Raw genomic sequence first — 17,193 nt, 5'->3', positions numbered from 1 at the left:
GGAGAACTGTTTTCAGTTTTAAAGAAAAATCATCAATCAAATCGACAGAAAAAAGCAACCATCATGAAATTAAAAATTTCATTGGCATTTAAGTTACAAACATAAATAACGAGCGAAAAAATAAATAACGATTTCACTCGGTATTTTTTTACATAAACCGCTTAAACATAGTAATAGTAAACATTCATCTGTTTTTTTTATTAAATTTATTTTAATTGAATTTATTTGAATATTTAACAATAGCCAATCTATCTAATATATAATTTCGAAAGAGACTTTGTAAGTTTGTATATTTGGTTGAGAACTTCGTAAACAATACAAAGTTTCTATGACGACAATTCAATTGGTTGAATATTATATTTTTTTCGATTCAAATAAATTTAATAAAAAAACAAATTAATATTTACTATTAGATTCACCATGTTTAAGCGAAGCCGGGTAAAACAACTAGTATCTATATATATAAAAATGAATGTCTGTTTGTCTGTCTGTCTCGTATATGCTCCTAAACCACTGAACCGATTACGATGGAACTTTCAGGATTTGTTGTATGCATGTCCGGAAAGCTTACTGTAAAAAAAAATCGCCCAGAAACGGGAACAGAAACGGGGAAAACGGGAATGAGTGGCATTGCAACGCAATAATTTCTGCGTTGTTAGGGTAAAATAAACAAACATTGAATAATTTCAAATGTGTTCACTGCCTGCATTTTTCCGACAAATGGGAACGGGAACGAGAACGAGAAGGGGAACGGGAACGGAAACGAGAACGGGAACGCAACGGGAATGGTAACGGGAGTTGCATGCATTCTTGTGGCATTGTAACGCATGCCGGGCTCAGTCAAAATGTTTCCTTATTTTTCCTTGAAAAAGTCAATATGTTTCCTTATTTTTCCTTGAAAAAGTCAATATTTTTCCTTAGTTTGTTATACATATATTCAAGAGACAGTGTCAAGGGTTGACACTAAACAAAAAAATAAATGAATCTAATCGGTGTCTAAAAACGCGAAGCGATTAAGTGGTTAAAAAAGTTTGCCACCACTCTAAATAATAATTGAAATCAATCAATCAATCTTTTTTACGTTTTTCAATTTATAAATATCATATTGTAGCGTGGACGTACATAAAGAGAGGTTTCCAAAATCGGAGTGAAAGACGCAGCGAGTAGTGGAAGAGGTAGTTTATTGTTCTTGATCCGTCGGCCAGCCAGCTTCGAATGAATGCATGGAACAGATCCGCCGAATATTTAGCAAGTACTCTCAGAACAGAGAGATCATTGGTCGATTGGTCTCGAGACCTTATTGGTTGCTGTATATGGTTTATTCATTCGGCGAGGCCTTTTTGGCGCGAACGCGAGATCAGGTGATCAGTGCTAGTAAATCAGTGGTTGACGAGCACCAATCACCTAATCTCTACGTTACAATATTATTTTGCAATATCGTTTATAAAAATGTTAATTTGTTATTTCAATTCAATCTTTTGAATACATGTATGATACTTTTACTTTAAGTAAATGGAAAAATAATAGAAGTAAATATAATTTCAGGTTTATACTACGGCGTGAGTATATGTTTAGTTTCGTTCGCTTCTGCACTCTCCGTCGTGACGCTCAACGTATATCACAGGTAAAACAATTTACTCCTTTATTAAATAAACTACACTCACCTTCAATTTAACTAGATCAACACCAACACATTTCAACGAGCCCCCATACTTTTTTCCATTTCTCTCTCCTTTTATTTACTCCTTTTTAAATCTTCTTTTTGTGCTGGCTGTGTACATTTTTGTGTTTTTCTTCGCTCGACGACATTTTCTGTATTTTCCGACGCCAAAAGTGTCTCTTCACAAAAATAACATTCGCGCTATCGAAAAGTCACTGAGAAAAAATGGCGATGCGTCGATCATATACACAAACATACATATGTATCTGTATGGTGCAATTGATCAAAATCATTTTTTTATTCGGCCTTTCAGAACACAAATCGGCAACTTAGTGCTCGGGAATCATTTTAATTTAAATACTTTAGCAAGCAGTAAGGATTAGTTTATTTAATATAAATTAAATTAAATTTTTGTACGACACACATTTGTTGAGAAAAATCGACTTCGCTCTGTTTTGATACCGAAAATATTAACCTTGAAAAAAATTAAACGCATAAATATAAAATTTTATCTACATATAAAAATATAATACAACTATAAGGGCAAAAACACACTGAATAGTACGGAACGTCACGTCCTTAGCTACACGCTGTGACAGTGGGTGTTTGTCAAACCGAATTCGGGTGTAATTGCACGTGCAGAGTGCATATTTTTGTCTACATTTTTTCAAATATGGGATTCACAGTTATCGATCACTATCAAGCAAGGATAAATACAAGAATGAAATATCACCGAAAACACTCCAGGGGGCTATTTTTGGAACTCTGTACCATGTATATGGGCTGTATATGGTGTATATGGATATGGTGTTGCGTTTTTTCGCATGTTTAAAAGTATCTAAAAAAAACAAGTCCCACATCCCACTCAGTGTGTTTTCGCCTTTAGATTACTTGGTTCTCAATCTCTTTCAAGTTTGTAGGTATAATTAGATATATAACAAATTTTGTCGGGACGTGAATGCTCTTTTCATTACGAAATTCAATAAAAATGGTTCCCATTCAAGGTTTAGACATATTAATATTTAAAATCACTCAGTATGTTTACGCCTTAGAAATTTTTTTTAGAAATTTACATACATACATACATACATATGTGTCTTTTAAATACATACACACATATACAATTTTAAGGCGTTATTTAATATTTTTTTAAAACATCGACATTTTATAAGTTCCTACACTTTTTTACAACTAGTATATGAAAAAATAAAATAAAATGATATTTCTAAAAAATATATGTATATTTTCAAAACCACGTTTGATATGAAAAAAATTCTCCATCGCATTTTAGTAAACCTTTGACCCAAATCGTAAGTCTGTGTAATATTTTTCGGATCTTTCATTACATTTTTTTTTAAATTTTGATTAACTTTTGGTCTTTAAAAAATCTTTTTTATTTATTTATCTTAAAATAGTGATAGGTCTTTTTTATGCCATTTTTCAAAAAAGTTTTAACTTGAAAAGGTTGCCGGCCAATGCTTTAATTCGAAAAATCGAAATTTTATACCTTTTAAATTAAATCGGGGAGGGAGAGGAGGCTGCGTTAGGCCAACCCGAGGGGTCCCTTTACCAGCACGCCATCTTGGGTCCCCTCGAACTGCACCACCGCCCCAGCGACGGACTGTTATACCGGCGTAAAAAGGTTAATTAAACACATTTTTTGGCGGATTAGCTTTGGCGAGACTAGCGACATTATTATGGCTTTGTACATTGTCGTATAAAAGGTGTGTAAAGAGTAAAAAAAGGATCTCATTGATCGACAGGGGTGTAGGCGGATCTGCGGTGCCGGCCAGCGTTCGCAATCTAGTCCTGCGCAAGTTGGCCAAACTAATGTTCATCAGTTTCGAGCACGCGACCGGGGATAAGAACCAAACTCAGGTAGGTTCCAAATTGACCTTTCGACACTCCATTAAACTTTCAAACCGAAAGTCCTTCTGATCGGTTCACATAATAAGCTTTCCCGGCTACCGGAAACCTAATTGATCGAACCGACCGACCGCTCGGCTCGGGGAAAAAGGACCCGCATTCAATTAAATCCACCGAATTTTACGTTTGTGTATTTATATTAAGTATGCCCGTGTTTACTTTGCCTGTAATTTCATTATTGTGTATTTTAGAACGTTTAAGAGATTCGATAATAGTATTACGATGGGACAAAAAGTATCAAAGGTGGAATGAACTGTTTTCAATGTAAGGCTCTATTCTAAATGGAAAATTTTCATTAAATTCATTGATTTTTGTTTGAATCTATTTATATTCGTTCGTTTATTTGTAATGTGTATGTAACTTCATACAGGGCCGCGCCTAGTAGCTCGGCCGCCTGTGTGCAAACTTACATAAATCGGTCACTCTTTAATTATATTAGCATTTTTATAAATCATATTAATTCGGGATATCGTGTTAAAAAATTTAATCACAATAAAAATTAACCAGACAAAACGTCTAGTTCTGAACGGGACCAAACGACAAGAGAAAATATAGGGTTTTCACCCTCAATTCCAGATCTAGGACATTGTTCTTTCGATGACCAACCAATACTCAACATCCATGAAGAAATACAACTGGCAGTCGCAAAGATAATATAACATAAAAGACCTAGCTTTATGCGAAGCTATACCTGCTATCCCGTTATTTCCACGTAACTTGCAACAGCAATACACAAATACGTATACAATAAGACAATCTAAACACATTTTAAAAAGTACGATGTCTTGTTTTGTATTTTTTAAGGAATATAATTCTTTCAACTCTCATTCTTTCGGCCGCCTGTGTGCGTTGCACAAATTTGTAGATATGGTAGACGCGACCCTGACTTCATAGTGACTTGATCAATTAAATGAAATATACAATAATACATACAAACATATATTCAATAAAAAGCTTCCGTTCAGTTGACGGACAGATTAGTGTTTCTACCCACAGATAGTGGCATTTAAATGGCCAAAGCTGCTTAGTAAATCCGAGCTCCAGTATAATCCTTTGTACAAAAAAAGATGTATTGGGTCGCCGTAGTAATGCGGGATTGTTTCCCATATCACTACCCATCAGAGAAGAAAAACAGCTTACCGAAAACTTTGCGATCTCGATTACGCACACATTTATCTAACTATTGGGCTATTATTATAATTAAATTTCATTTATTCTTCTTTTCTCTCTTCAGAAATTAGGTCAGGCCTCAATGAATTCATTACACAAGTTCCTCCAAACAAACCTGTTATCTGATTTTATGGAACAAAGTCCTATTGGAGTCCTAACCTTTCACAAATTGAGCCCATATGTACTTTGCTAGGCTTCGCACTGGTCTACTACCTACCAATACTACGGAGAAAATCCTTTTTAGAAATCTTAGCCAGCTATATAATATGTGAATATTCTAGAAGCCAATGAATTAGGCCCCATACGCACTTGCGACTTTCGATCGCGCCATATTTTTCTTGCGCGACAGAAACCATACAAAGTGGCTGTGAATATTTAGTCGCATGTGCGTGCATTCGTACTTAAAACTGTATGTTCTATTTTTGCGACTAAGTGGTCGCGCGACAAAAAATCGCAAGTGCGTATACGACTTTGATTGCGTTGGATTCAATGTCGTAATTCAATTATGATAGCAATTCAATTATTAGCTCGCAATTTTACCGATTTAAAATTCAGCACACTTCCAATTAACCCTTTTAAATAAAAAATAGTGTGGCCAGAATACTATCCCAATAAACATATTTCAATAGAAAATACTCTATATAAAATAGTATTAAGAGGGCTGGACAGCAGCGCCTTGTCCATACAAACGTACTATACTTCTCCCTTCCTCAATTATGGCACTAGAGAAATTATTTTTTAATATGCTATGGATATCCACCATTGGGGTGCACCTATCGTTTTATTTTTTTGATTAATTATTTTTTATATGAGCTAGGAGCCGCCAAAAATCTATAAAATCGCCTCTTTTTTACACCCACTAAACGAGTCCAGCATGCTTATTTAACGGTCGATTTTTAAAAAAATACGCCAATAGATGCACCGAAAGTATCTTTCTCATACCGATGATGAATTTTTTTTTAAAAATTGGTCCAGTTTTGGAGGAGAAAATAGGAGAGTACGAAACTTCGATTTTGTCAATTTAAAATACGTTTTATCTGGTCGAAGCGCAACTGTCGCATTCACTCAATATATATATTGATATATATTGTCGCATTCACTCAATATATACATACACTCAATATATATATCGAAGAAAGGAACGGTAACAAAATTAAGGTTTCAGGTGTACAGCCCTCTTAACAGTGGGAAAAAATCCCAACTGAAAATACGTACTTTTGATTTAAACTGGACGACTACTTGGAGATATTTGAAAGCTAAAAAGTACTACAAATGAAAGATAAAATACCCGACTATAGATTCCAATATTCATTTTGAACAGAAAATTGATAGATTTTGAGACATCGACCGAACAACACCAAGATATAGAAAAATTGCGCGATTTAAAAAACACATATATCTCCGAATGTCGAGCCAATCAACATTTTTTATTACCAGATTCGTGTTTACTGGGATCTATAAGAAAAGTCATATCTCGTCTCTGAACCAAAAAAAAAAGTCGTCATTTGTCGAACAGTGTATTCAATACTATAATATGCTTGATATTATTTTGGGATAAATTTTCGTATGCTTCATTTTCTCGGAAAAAAGTGGGTAGATAGACCGCTAGAAATCGTAAATTTACGATGATTTTCCTTTCAATCGAATTTATTTGTTGTTTGGAAATATAAATTTAAATCGAAACACGATAATATTGATATTTTACTTAATGGATGTATTAAAAAATTGTGATAAAAAAGATAATAGGAGGTAGGAGGGGGGGGGGGGGGGGCTAGTAGCATGTTTGCCCAGGTCGCAAACTACCCTAGCTTCGGCTCTGGATCTGATACTCTCCATTAGGGTCCAAAATTAATACGTCAGTAGCAGTCTGTAAATAATCTTATATGTCAATAAAATAATTGTTGCAATTTCAGGTGAATCCACACACTGGTAGCAGATTGGAGAGTGACGGGACTCGGATAGATTTGGATGGTAGCGTACCGCATAACACTTCTCCGAAATTTTTTCTGAGACGGAACTCGACAGATAATGATGATCCACGTAAGGTCATCAAAACAATACATTTTAAATAAATCACATAAAGGTATTACATACTGGATTGAAAATTTTCAGATTGTGCATACGCTGAGCGCTGTGGCCTCCGTCGCTTGACTGCGGCCGTAGAACGAGATGAAAAACGAAGAATCAGGAACGACAAACGTGAAAGTTCCGCTCTGGAATGGAGACAAGTTGCCTTCGTGCTAGACAGAGCACTCCTAGCTGCTTTCTTAGTGGCCACCGCTCTCGCCACAGCGGCGATTCTCTGCGGAGCTCACCCGCCGGACACAGAACCCACTTAGATTTGAATGACTATGCTTTCTTTATGTATGCATATCATTTAAAGACTATCTATTGTAGTATAAACAAAAAAGGTTCGCACGATGAAACGATGAACATTATATACCTACCCAAAAGATGCAAATAAAACATGTAATGCCATCGTAGCGGAACTTGTCGAATGATATTTCAAGTTTGGCAGAAGACCAAACGTCCAATGATTTGTAATATAATATAATATGTATGTAAAATATGCTTTATTCATCGGCTTGTTGGTTTATCAGATATATAGAATACAGTTTATAATAGTTGTTTCATTGTTGCCATGTCTAGGATATATAAATAATTTAGATATATGACTACAGACATTAAATGATTTATATTTTAAGAATATACAATATATAATATTTCGCTCATTACATGAAAGGTCTTGTATTAAAATTTACAATCTATTATATACAAAATTTAATATGCATGTTTGCCAGGATTTAATCCTCACTACATAATGATCCTAGAAAGGTATTAATAATAAGAAGAGGTTAGTAAAAATACATTCTACTATTTGATATAAATTATTATGATTAACTTATTATTTGATTATGAGCTATATGTAGTTTATGATTTATTTTTAGAAATAAGTTAACATGCCTGGCGTCTCTCAAACTCACATTAGTTTTCATCATCCATACATATACGTATATACTCGAGCAACGCCTGATATATTTGCTAGTGTATTTGTTACAGTCGAAGTGTATGTTCAATTGTAATATATTTCAAGTGGCGTTTTAGGTAATTCATATTCGAATACAATTCAACTAGTATATTATATCTCTACAAGCGCAAATACACTTTCGACAATGTGCGCCAGTTGTAATATAACACTTGAGTTTTGACAGTTCTGATGATTTTACGAATGCTTTAGAATTCAATAATGCGTTAATATTTGCTAGGTATTATGAAACATGGTAATGAGAATGAAAAATGATAACTTTAAGAATGTGTTCAAAATAAATTATGACTTTCAAACTCAATTTACAAGTCGAGTGAAGTTTTAAAGAAAACTTAACATCTCCACCTTACTTGGTACCGACTTATTACAACTGAAAATACACTTCAACTATAACGGTAGTTGATAATAAGTTAGATGGAATATATTCCAACTAATCAAAATATATTACAACCGGAAGATACACTTCAATTGTAACATACATATACTTTCTTGATCGTATTGGTATTAAATTGACATGAATTGATATTAAAATATGTCAATACACAAGTGAAACCAAATTAAATACACATGCAGATTGTGAGACTTGATACTAGACCATTTTTGTTGTAATTCATATTGTCTTAAAATGTTAGTTAAATTGAATACATATGCGATTGAAATGATGATAAAAGACATACAATCGAGTACATTACATTGCGAATTTCATAATATTTCAAAATTTAAGATTCCCTTGCTATTTTTCTAACGGAGACGTAGAATACACTTTAAAAAAACATGTATTAACTATAACATCTACTAATTTAGATTGGAAAAAAAGTAAAAAAAAATCAGATAGATAGCTCATAAATGTCTAGCTCTGCCAGAAATATATAACATGTGATTTTATTACATTTTGGAATAAAAATATTAAACAAATTTAAATGTTTTTAAAGTGTCACAATTTTAATTATTTAGAAAAAACATTCAATTTTATTTAATTAGTAAAAATACATAGAATCTTACTATAAATTTGACCTTAGAGTTAAACTCGGTCAATCAGAATAACTTTTTAGAATAAAATTTATGTAAATTTCAATAATAAAACACCTTATTAAATCAACATTTTTTCTAAGTTTGATGCTTTTCTAAAAGCAAGTCTAAAGAAAAACTAGAAACTAGCTTTTTAAAAATATACTCCCAAAGAAAAACGAGACCTTAGACTTGAAATATAAAATGATTGAATGAAATTTTTCCATATTACTGGATTGGAACGATTTTAAAACTGATTATGTAAACAATATAATGACATAGAATATACACTGAACATTAATGCTATCGATAATATGTGACAATGAAGTGTACGATTTGAAAAATTATAATCTAAATGTAATAATTAATTTAAATGAAAGAATAAATAAAAATGTGATAATATTTAAGAAATAAAAAATAATGTCGCTACTGTGAGTTCTGTTGCATTATTTATGGCATGAATAAAAAAATAGACATACTACTTGTAACTGTTGACGAGCATTTGATAAATTTAACGAATGTTCTGACTTGGTAGAAATAAAAGTTAATCAAAAAAATATAAAAAACCTTTTATTTGACACCTTCAAGGAAAATCTAAATAGGAAACTAAAATGTATTATATGCATGTAATTATATTAAAACATAACGTTACTTATATTTCAATATCATTGGCAAAATCAATCGTTCGCCTGTTTAAAACATCACGTAAATCACATTCACTTTGTCCGGGAGATTCATGTTTTATCGACCTTTCATGTTTATAAATTTGTTTCACTTCCATTTCTTGAGAAGTATCTTTCAGATTGTTTTCACGAGAATTCAGTACAGATTCAATGAAAGTATTTGCATTATAATTTTCATTCACTATTCGAATTTGCAGCGACGTACTACATTTTGATTTGATTTTATTCCAACACAATTCCGTCGGATGAGAATATTTAAAACAATGAGAACATTTAACGGCCTTATTTTTCTGTATCGTATAATTTTTCTTGAGTTTTCTTGGTTTTTTCACACTTGTTGATTCTTTCACATGATTAGCCAGGCTTCGGTGTTTGCTCTTCAGTATGCTTTCCGCAACTTCGACTTCATCATACAAATCTTTAAATGTAGCAATCGCACCCCGTTTAATCAGATTTTTAATGTCTTTCTTCAATAAGTCAGTGACAATTTTGACCTGATACATTTCTGAAAAGGATTCCGGCAAGTTGGCAATCAAAGCCCTCTTTTTAGCTATGAAATAAGTAGAACTGGAATTTTGCGATTGCTTCTCTTTCAACTTTTGATATATTACATTAATTGGCATCTTATTCGAAAACCTAGATCTCAATAAAAAAGTACATTCAGTCCATAGGAATTCTGAAGATTTAATACTGCTCCACCAACGAGCAGCTTTTCCATCCAATACAAGATGTAAATCTCGATTAGCAGTCGCGTCGTCGATTTTATTCACTATTTTGTAAATGGTGATCCCAGATATGAACTCCTCCACGTCGTTGTCTCCGTTGAATTTAAGTTTACATAATTCAAAGCCTCCCTTTACTGTGTTCTTTTCTGGATCAATACGCCTCTTTACAGTATACATCCTCACCTGAAACTAATGTTAAATATAAAATTTATTAACAAATAATTAATAAAGGTAGTTTCAACTATGTAGTATGGTATATATTTATCAAATTCAGATTTACCTTGTAACTAAAAATGGAAATTCGTTTTTATTTTTTATTTTAATTCCATCATATTCACTTTTTTTTTTTGAATATGCGAAAAATTATAGGAGACAAACAAAAGACAGCTGTTGTCTTGACAGATGGTGCGCCGACCTATAAAGTTGGTCTTAAGTGTATTTTTTTTCACCATTAACATTATCTTAGTTATAATATTTTTTAAAACAATCACATTATAAAATGTCACAATTAAAAAATGTTACGTACCTCAAAGCAATCAAACAAAATACCTTTCAAAAATTCAGAAGAAATATTACAGGCATTTCCCAATATAAGGTTATAATCTACTTACATTTTTAAGTAAAGAATATAAATCCTGTGTTATAACTGGGTATGTTTCATGCTCTCGATTAATGGGGTGCCGTGGAAATCTCTCTGTTTTTATCGCACAGCTTTACTAACGAGCGCATGCGTAGGACAGGATACAAAGGGACTCGATACGATGTTAATGTACATATGTATCGTAATTTAAGTCAATATCTTTAAGATTCTTAATTGTAAACAAAATGCCTACCATTAACAATTGCAGCATATTTTTATCTTAATGAAATTTATTGTAAACTGTTGATTGCACGTTAATTTAAACTGTAGCGATATCAAAACTTTAGTTCTTATCAATACTGTATTTCAAATACTTTAATATAAAAACATATAAAAACCTTGTTAAAAAATAATTGATTTATTAATCATGATTTTATAACCACTTAATGAATACGCACTTCATTTCAGTGCGGCCCCTCTTCCAACATTAAATCGCATTAAATAAAAGTAAAATGAAATGCACTGCCAACAATCACGTAACAATATAAAGTTTCGCGGATATGAATTGTTTGAATTTATAATTTTATGGAGGTAGGGCGAGTGAGACGACTGTGTTGGTATTTTGGTAATGCACAACTGTTTATTTCGGCAGCCGGGGAGGAAGTCAATGCTTACCGGCGAAGCACTGACCAACCGATGGTTTTACGGTCAGTACATTGGAGTTGCCACAATCTATTTAACCGAAACGGAGACAGAACGAGTAGTGTAATCTGGTTAATTCATCATCATTTATAGACATTCTCCAACACGCTTCCATTTTGTTTTTATTTTGCGCAGCAATGATTAATATCACCTTATATATATTTTTAATATTTCATCCAACCATCTTCTTTGCGGCCTTTCTTCGGGTACCGTTCCAGCACTTCTTTTGCCCACATTTCGTCCATTCTCTTCACTCTTTCCACTATATATCAACTATCTTGGTCATACATCTCAACCACGTTTCCGTTTCTTGTTCATAAATATTTAAAAGTGTTGTGTGCTGGGCATGGCCATAAAGTATAACGGCAATAAAGCGGCGTTTGTTGTCAGTTGCGCGGTGACAGCCGCCTGCGCCGGGCGTGTTGCGGGTGCGGTGCGTCGATCGATGCCGGTCTAGCGGGGTGCGATGGTTTAATTCGCCCGGCGATGGTTCGCGGCTGACGAGGACTCGAGGCCGGACGAGCCATGGCGGCCGCCACCTCCCCTACCATGGAGACGCAGATTGACAGCTTCCTGGAACAGTTTAAGCGCAGCGCCTCCAGGGCCATGGAGGAGCGCCCCGAGTGGGCCTCCGCCCCGACCCCCGCCCCCGACTCGCCTCCGCCGCCCCACGTGCCCGTTCTTCGTTCGCGCAGCAGTTGCTTCAACCTGGACAACGTCTCAGGTGAGCGCCCCACCACACCCCACCCCACCCACCCACCCCTTTTACAACCCTTCCCACTTCACTTCCGGCGTGCGTAACCTTTACTATTTACTCTCCTTACGCCAATTTATTTTCATTCGCATTTTGCGTAATCGCGTAGGATGCGTGCCGATCGATGAATACGCAATACGCATTTCTTTCATACTATCAGATTTTCATGAATGAAAATCGGTCGCTGAAAAATTTTCTTCAGACTTTTCCGATACCCTATAATGACCGATTTCTTGCTGTGCTATTATTTTTTTCATACGTCATATACAAATCGCCCTTTTAATGTGTTATCCTATGGTGTATTACTTATGTATGTATATTTAATTTTCTATTGACTATAAAAAGAGTATATATGTATGTATGAACAGTCCAAGTGTAGGTAAGTTCGTTCATGAACATACTAGTTTGTTCATATAGGAACCAATCTTGCCAGTTACACTGCACACAAAGTATATGCATAAACTATCAGGCATAAGTTTAAGAACATATTTTCAATCGTTTGCTCCATTCGCTGTCTTCTATGTATGGGTTGAAATGTTTTAAAAATTAGCAGAAATGGGAATTATAGCAACGTTGTAATGCGGTTTCTATATGATTTCCCATTTCATATACTTCTGACAGCTTAAAATTTTGACAGATAAAAGCTTCATGCGACACCGGGTAACTAAAAGTTTCATAAACGAACGTTACATGACTGTAACGTATACAAAATTTTTAATTTAACGTATTAACAAAATTTTTTTGTAATTTTAAGTTTTTGTAATTTTACTTTTTTATATCACCATGTGGTGCTCACTGTAAATGGAATATTATATTTTTATTTATGTTTATTATTATTTTTTGTCTCATTATACAAATTTCTTTTTATATTTTATTCTGTATGTGTGCCTATTTAAATAAAATAAAAAAAAAAAAAAATTCCATATGTGAAATTAAATTTGGCTAAAAAATGACAAATATTTCAGAATGTATATTTATTGAAGCATGGATTTTTCATAAAAGCATAAAATAGTTTCCGTTTTCTTTCCTAATGCTGACGAACACCTTCAATGAAACAATGTTTGGTTTAATTTTGATCTGTTTTTATGAGCTTTTTATTTTATAAGATAAATATGGTTCGGTGATTACATCCCAAATGTGAATCGCTAACAGGATAACCGCCGCTACAGAAAATTGCTCAAATCTCGTAAAAAAAAAATCATTTGCTGACCAATGTAATCTGGGATGTAATCCGTTTATCCATACATATACACGAGTTTGATGTTTCACCATTTTTTTGAAGTCGAATTTTAAATCATATATTCTATCGCGACTCTTTTAATCAAAATCCACACTCACTGACTTAAACATCCCAAATAGAAACTGCGAATATTTACGTATGTATTATGTACCTATTTAAAACAGTTCACTATCCATATATGAATAAACGATCAGTATTATTTTTGGTCAGTACTTTTGACAGACAATGATATTAACCGATATTTAAGCAGGCAATATCTTATTGACTGAATCGAGCGAAATTACCGACCTATTAAGTACATAAATTTATTAAATTTTTAGGATATGATTATACATATACATACATACTCAAAATTAAAAAAAAAACGTAACCAAAATACACTTTGAAGAGATACTAAATATGTATGAGCAAAATTTTGCGCGCCAAAGTATACACGTGTATGTAATATATCGTGTGTGCAATGCGTAAACGGGAATCGTACTGCGTCACTCGAGTAAAAACCAGTGCTCCTCAAATACTATTCTGGATTTCATTCACACCAAACCAGAATGAAGTAAGAAGAGGCTACTAAAAAAATGGAATTGACTTTATAGACGAGTCCACTACGTTATTCTATGCATGTAAGTAACGATTCATTTTCTTAAATACCACAGTCACGCTGAGAGTCATTAAAACCCCTAACGGATCGATTCCATTATGTATACAATTGTAAAAGTGCAATTTTATGCATTCCGCGACAAAAAAGTGCAGTAATAATAATCTGCAACGGCGTTTCGAGATGCATTGTGGGAACCGAATGCCGGTTATTGGCCGACGAGTTCGCAATGCACCAGCGAACACGCTGAATGCACATCCACAACTTCTATCTCACTTACCACAAAGCTTCGAGAAGTTTGCAACTTGCGAAACTTCATATAGACACATACATATGTATGTAAGTATAATATGTACGGTGGAACTTTCAAAAAGTCTCTGGAAAATGTGAGTAAAAGACAACAAATTGAATCAAAACTTTATTTTTCACCGTATAAGGAGTCCTTTTCTTTGATTGTAGCAACTATAGTATAAAAAGTTTCACTTGGAACAAAGACTTCATCGGTGGTGGCTCGTCAGATGCTGTATCTCTATCGCACAGTCCATGGTTGCATGTGTGCGAAGAGTGTTTCGGATATTGCCTTACACTTGGCCAAAACGTGTGCTGCTGTATAGTGTGAATAGAAGTCTTTTAGCCGAGTTGTATAGTGTTGGATAATATATAATACATACATTGTCTCGATAAGTCTTAGTAATATTAAGTTTAGCCAAATCTATATTCGTAAATTCAAGTCGATGTACTGTCGTGAATATCTGATAAAACTAGTCTCACAAAGTTGCTACCCGGCTTCGCTCGGTAAATGGAAAATTAAATGAAAACCATGAAAAAAATCTTCATTGTTTTTTTATTAAATTTATTTGAATCAAAAAAAATATATTTAACGACCGATCAATCACAAACGTCGTGGACCAATCCAGCCAATCAGAAACGACTTTGACGACAGCCAATCAGAATCGACTTTAACGACAGCCAATCAGAAACGAATTACAGACGCCGTTTCGATTTTATATATAAGATTCTACTTAAAAATGAAAAACCACTTTTTTAACATCTTACATATGTATGTATGTATGTATGTACGTATGCTTAGTTGATAATGGTAAAGGGTTGTCGCGTGACACCTGGCAATTATGAGTGTCCCTTTTGTGATGATGAGTCGTTCGTACAGGTAAAGGGAAAGTGTGTATGTACAGGTGTAAACGAAAGTTTTGAATATTTAAAATATTGATTACATGAATAAATAAATATCGGAATTTACGTAGGTGATACAGTTTTGTGTTACGCATTTTGTGTTGCCTTTTGAAGCTTTTAATATTTGCTATTTGTTTCGATATAATTAAGAAAAATCTTAAACTCATGAACAGCGATCTGTCGTATAATTAGTTGGACAATTTATCGTAGCGACAGACTATTAGGTATAAGCTACATACATAGGTCTTTCGAGGACTCATTTAACCCCCTCAGACCCTGTGCACATTGCAATGTACATTAAATTTATCGCGATATTGAAGCTATTTTCGATTTATTTTCATCGAGACCTTTTTATATCGGTGTATTTTTTTTATTGCATATATACATACATCATATGTGACATGACAGGAAGGCGACACAGATGGTTAGATTATTTTTGTACTTAAGTACTAACAATTTTTCAAACATAACAGGATATAGAATTCAATAGAGACATCTATGGGCAAACAGAAATTTTTTGATACGAAATACATTATGTTGGTAGCATTTTATAACATTCAACAAATTAGAAATGCTAATAACTGGAATTTGTGAGAAACTGAAGGTGAGAATACCGATTTATTGGATCCGTCACGGCAATTAAGCTAGAAACATCGAAACATTCTAACAGGAGACGGTCGATCTGTGTTTTAATAACCACACGATCTCGCCAGCAACATATTTGACCGGGACTTGAACCCACAACCTCTTTATTGGTATGAAATAGCTCTACCAGTGCACTGCGCTGTGTCTAAGTCAATTACAAAACATGCTGTATTTTCCACAAATTAATACAAAAAAAATATTTGTATGCCCCTTTAATGTAAATACCGAATAAAGAAATTCCACAAAAAATAAACAGCAAGGGCGGAGGAAATTTATAATGCATCTTTTGATTAACGATGAAAATAACTATTTTAATATGATCTCAAAATTGCATTGGACTAAATATTTTTTTATCTGGAAAATATTTGTCCAATACTGATTACCCAATCAAAGATTTGGGTTAATATAATCGCTAGTTTCGATGCAAATTTTGTAGAGAGCGATCTCTACGAGAGATAAATCACTTCGTTTGTCGGTTCTATTTTTCGATATTTCTAAAAAGAACATATTCTTTTACAAAGTTTATATAAGAAAAAGACAAAGACAATTTCTCTTTTTTTGCAATCAAATGCTGTTTTTCAGTGTGTCAACATTTAATAAGAACTGTCAAGTAAATTCAGCTTTTTATTGTTCAGTTTAATTGCGTTTTTATAAAATATCCGAGAAATTCAATCAATAGTCAGGTCACATATCGTATATCGTTCTCAAGCATTACAAAAGTAAGCTGTTTTAATTACGGATAATATAATAATACTAGTGTAGGGCCCGTTGATTTCAACGGGTGGTTTCGAAAAGAAATTGAAACTCGAATAAAAATAAAGTTAAAGATATGGAATCGACTGGTTCCCCATACTGGTTGATGGTTGATCATAAGAAATCGGAAATCGATTGTCGACGAAAGCCGAAGATACGCGAATGATTGGTTCCCCATACTTCTAAAGGATAATCGAATATTAAGTAATTTTAGAGCGTTTTTTCTGTCGAGGCTGTAGTCTAATGGCTAGCGACCTGTTCTGGGCGAGGGGGCCTTAGTTTGATTCCGTGATTTTGAATTAATTTTATTTTTCAAATATCGCTAAAATATAAATTAATTTCAATTAAAAATATATATTTAATTGTTTTATATGAAAAGAAAAAAAAGGGTTCAAAACCTCGCTAAATGAAATTATTAAAATTACGTATTTTTATATGGCGAGAAGGAATATTTCAATTAATGTTTAAAAAAAAAGGCGAAATGAAAAATTGGATTTGGCGTGATGTCCGAGACC

At 33.5% G+C, this 17,193-nt stretch overlaps 2 protein-coding genes across 2 annotated transcripts in view; one reads left to right on the top strand and one right to left on the bottom strand.

Annotated features, from left to right (window-relative positions):
• LOC143915541 (neuronal acetylcholine receptor subunit alpha-7-like) overlaps positions 1–7,095 on the top strand; it is a 74,303-nt gene extending 67,208 nt beyond the window's left edge. Inside the window, exons 6-9 of the mRNA XM_077436238.1 lie at positions 1,546–1,624; positions 3,424–3,538; positions 6,670–6,796; positions 6,869–7,095. Of these exons, the coding sequence (XP_077292364.1) occupies positions 1,546–1,624; positions 3,424–3,538; positions 6,670–6,796; positions 6,869–7,095 (548 nt within the window). The remainder of the gene's footprint in view (positions 1–1,545; positions 1,625–3,423; positions 3,539–6,669; positions 6,797–6,868) is intronic.
• Positions 7,096–7,319: 224 nt separating this feature from the next.
• LOC143915353 (activity-regulated cytoskeleton associated protein 2-like) lies at positions 7,320–10,655 on the bottom strand. The gene is made up of 2 exons (XM_077435966.1): positions 10,499–10,655; positions 7,320–10,407 (listed from the first exon to the last, which is right to left on the bottom strand). Exon 2 carries the CDS (start codon positions 10,393–10,395, stop codon positions 9,463–9,465), a length of 933 nt encoding a protein of 310 aa, XP_077292092.1. The 5' UTR covers positions 10,396–10,407; positions 10,499–10,655; the 3' UTR covers positions 7,320–9,462.
• Between the last annotated feature and the right edge of the window lie 6,538 nt (positions 10,656–17,193).

This window comes from Arctopsyche grandis, chromosome 8 (assembly GCF_051622035.1).
Source record: "Arctopsyche grandis isolate Sample6627 chromosome 8, ASM5162203v2, whole genome shotgun sequence".
Taxonomy (NCBI): Eukaryota; Metazoa; Arthropoda; class Insecta; order Trichoptera; family Hydropsychidae; genus Arctopsyche; species Arctopsyche grandis.
The sequence above is the reverse complement of the archived record's forward strand: the minus strand, read 5'-3'. Positions and strand labels throughout refer to the sequence as shown.

Excerpts from the sequence above, each read along its gene's own strand:
- LOC143915353 (XM_077435966.1), bottom strand. The coding sequence starts at position 10,395 with ATGTATACTGTAAAGAGGCGTATTGATCCAGAAAAGAACACAGTAAAG.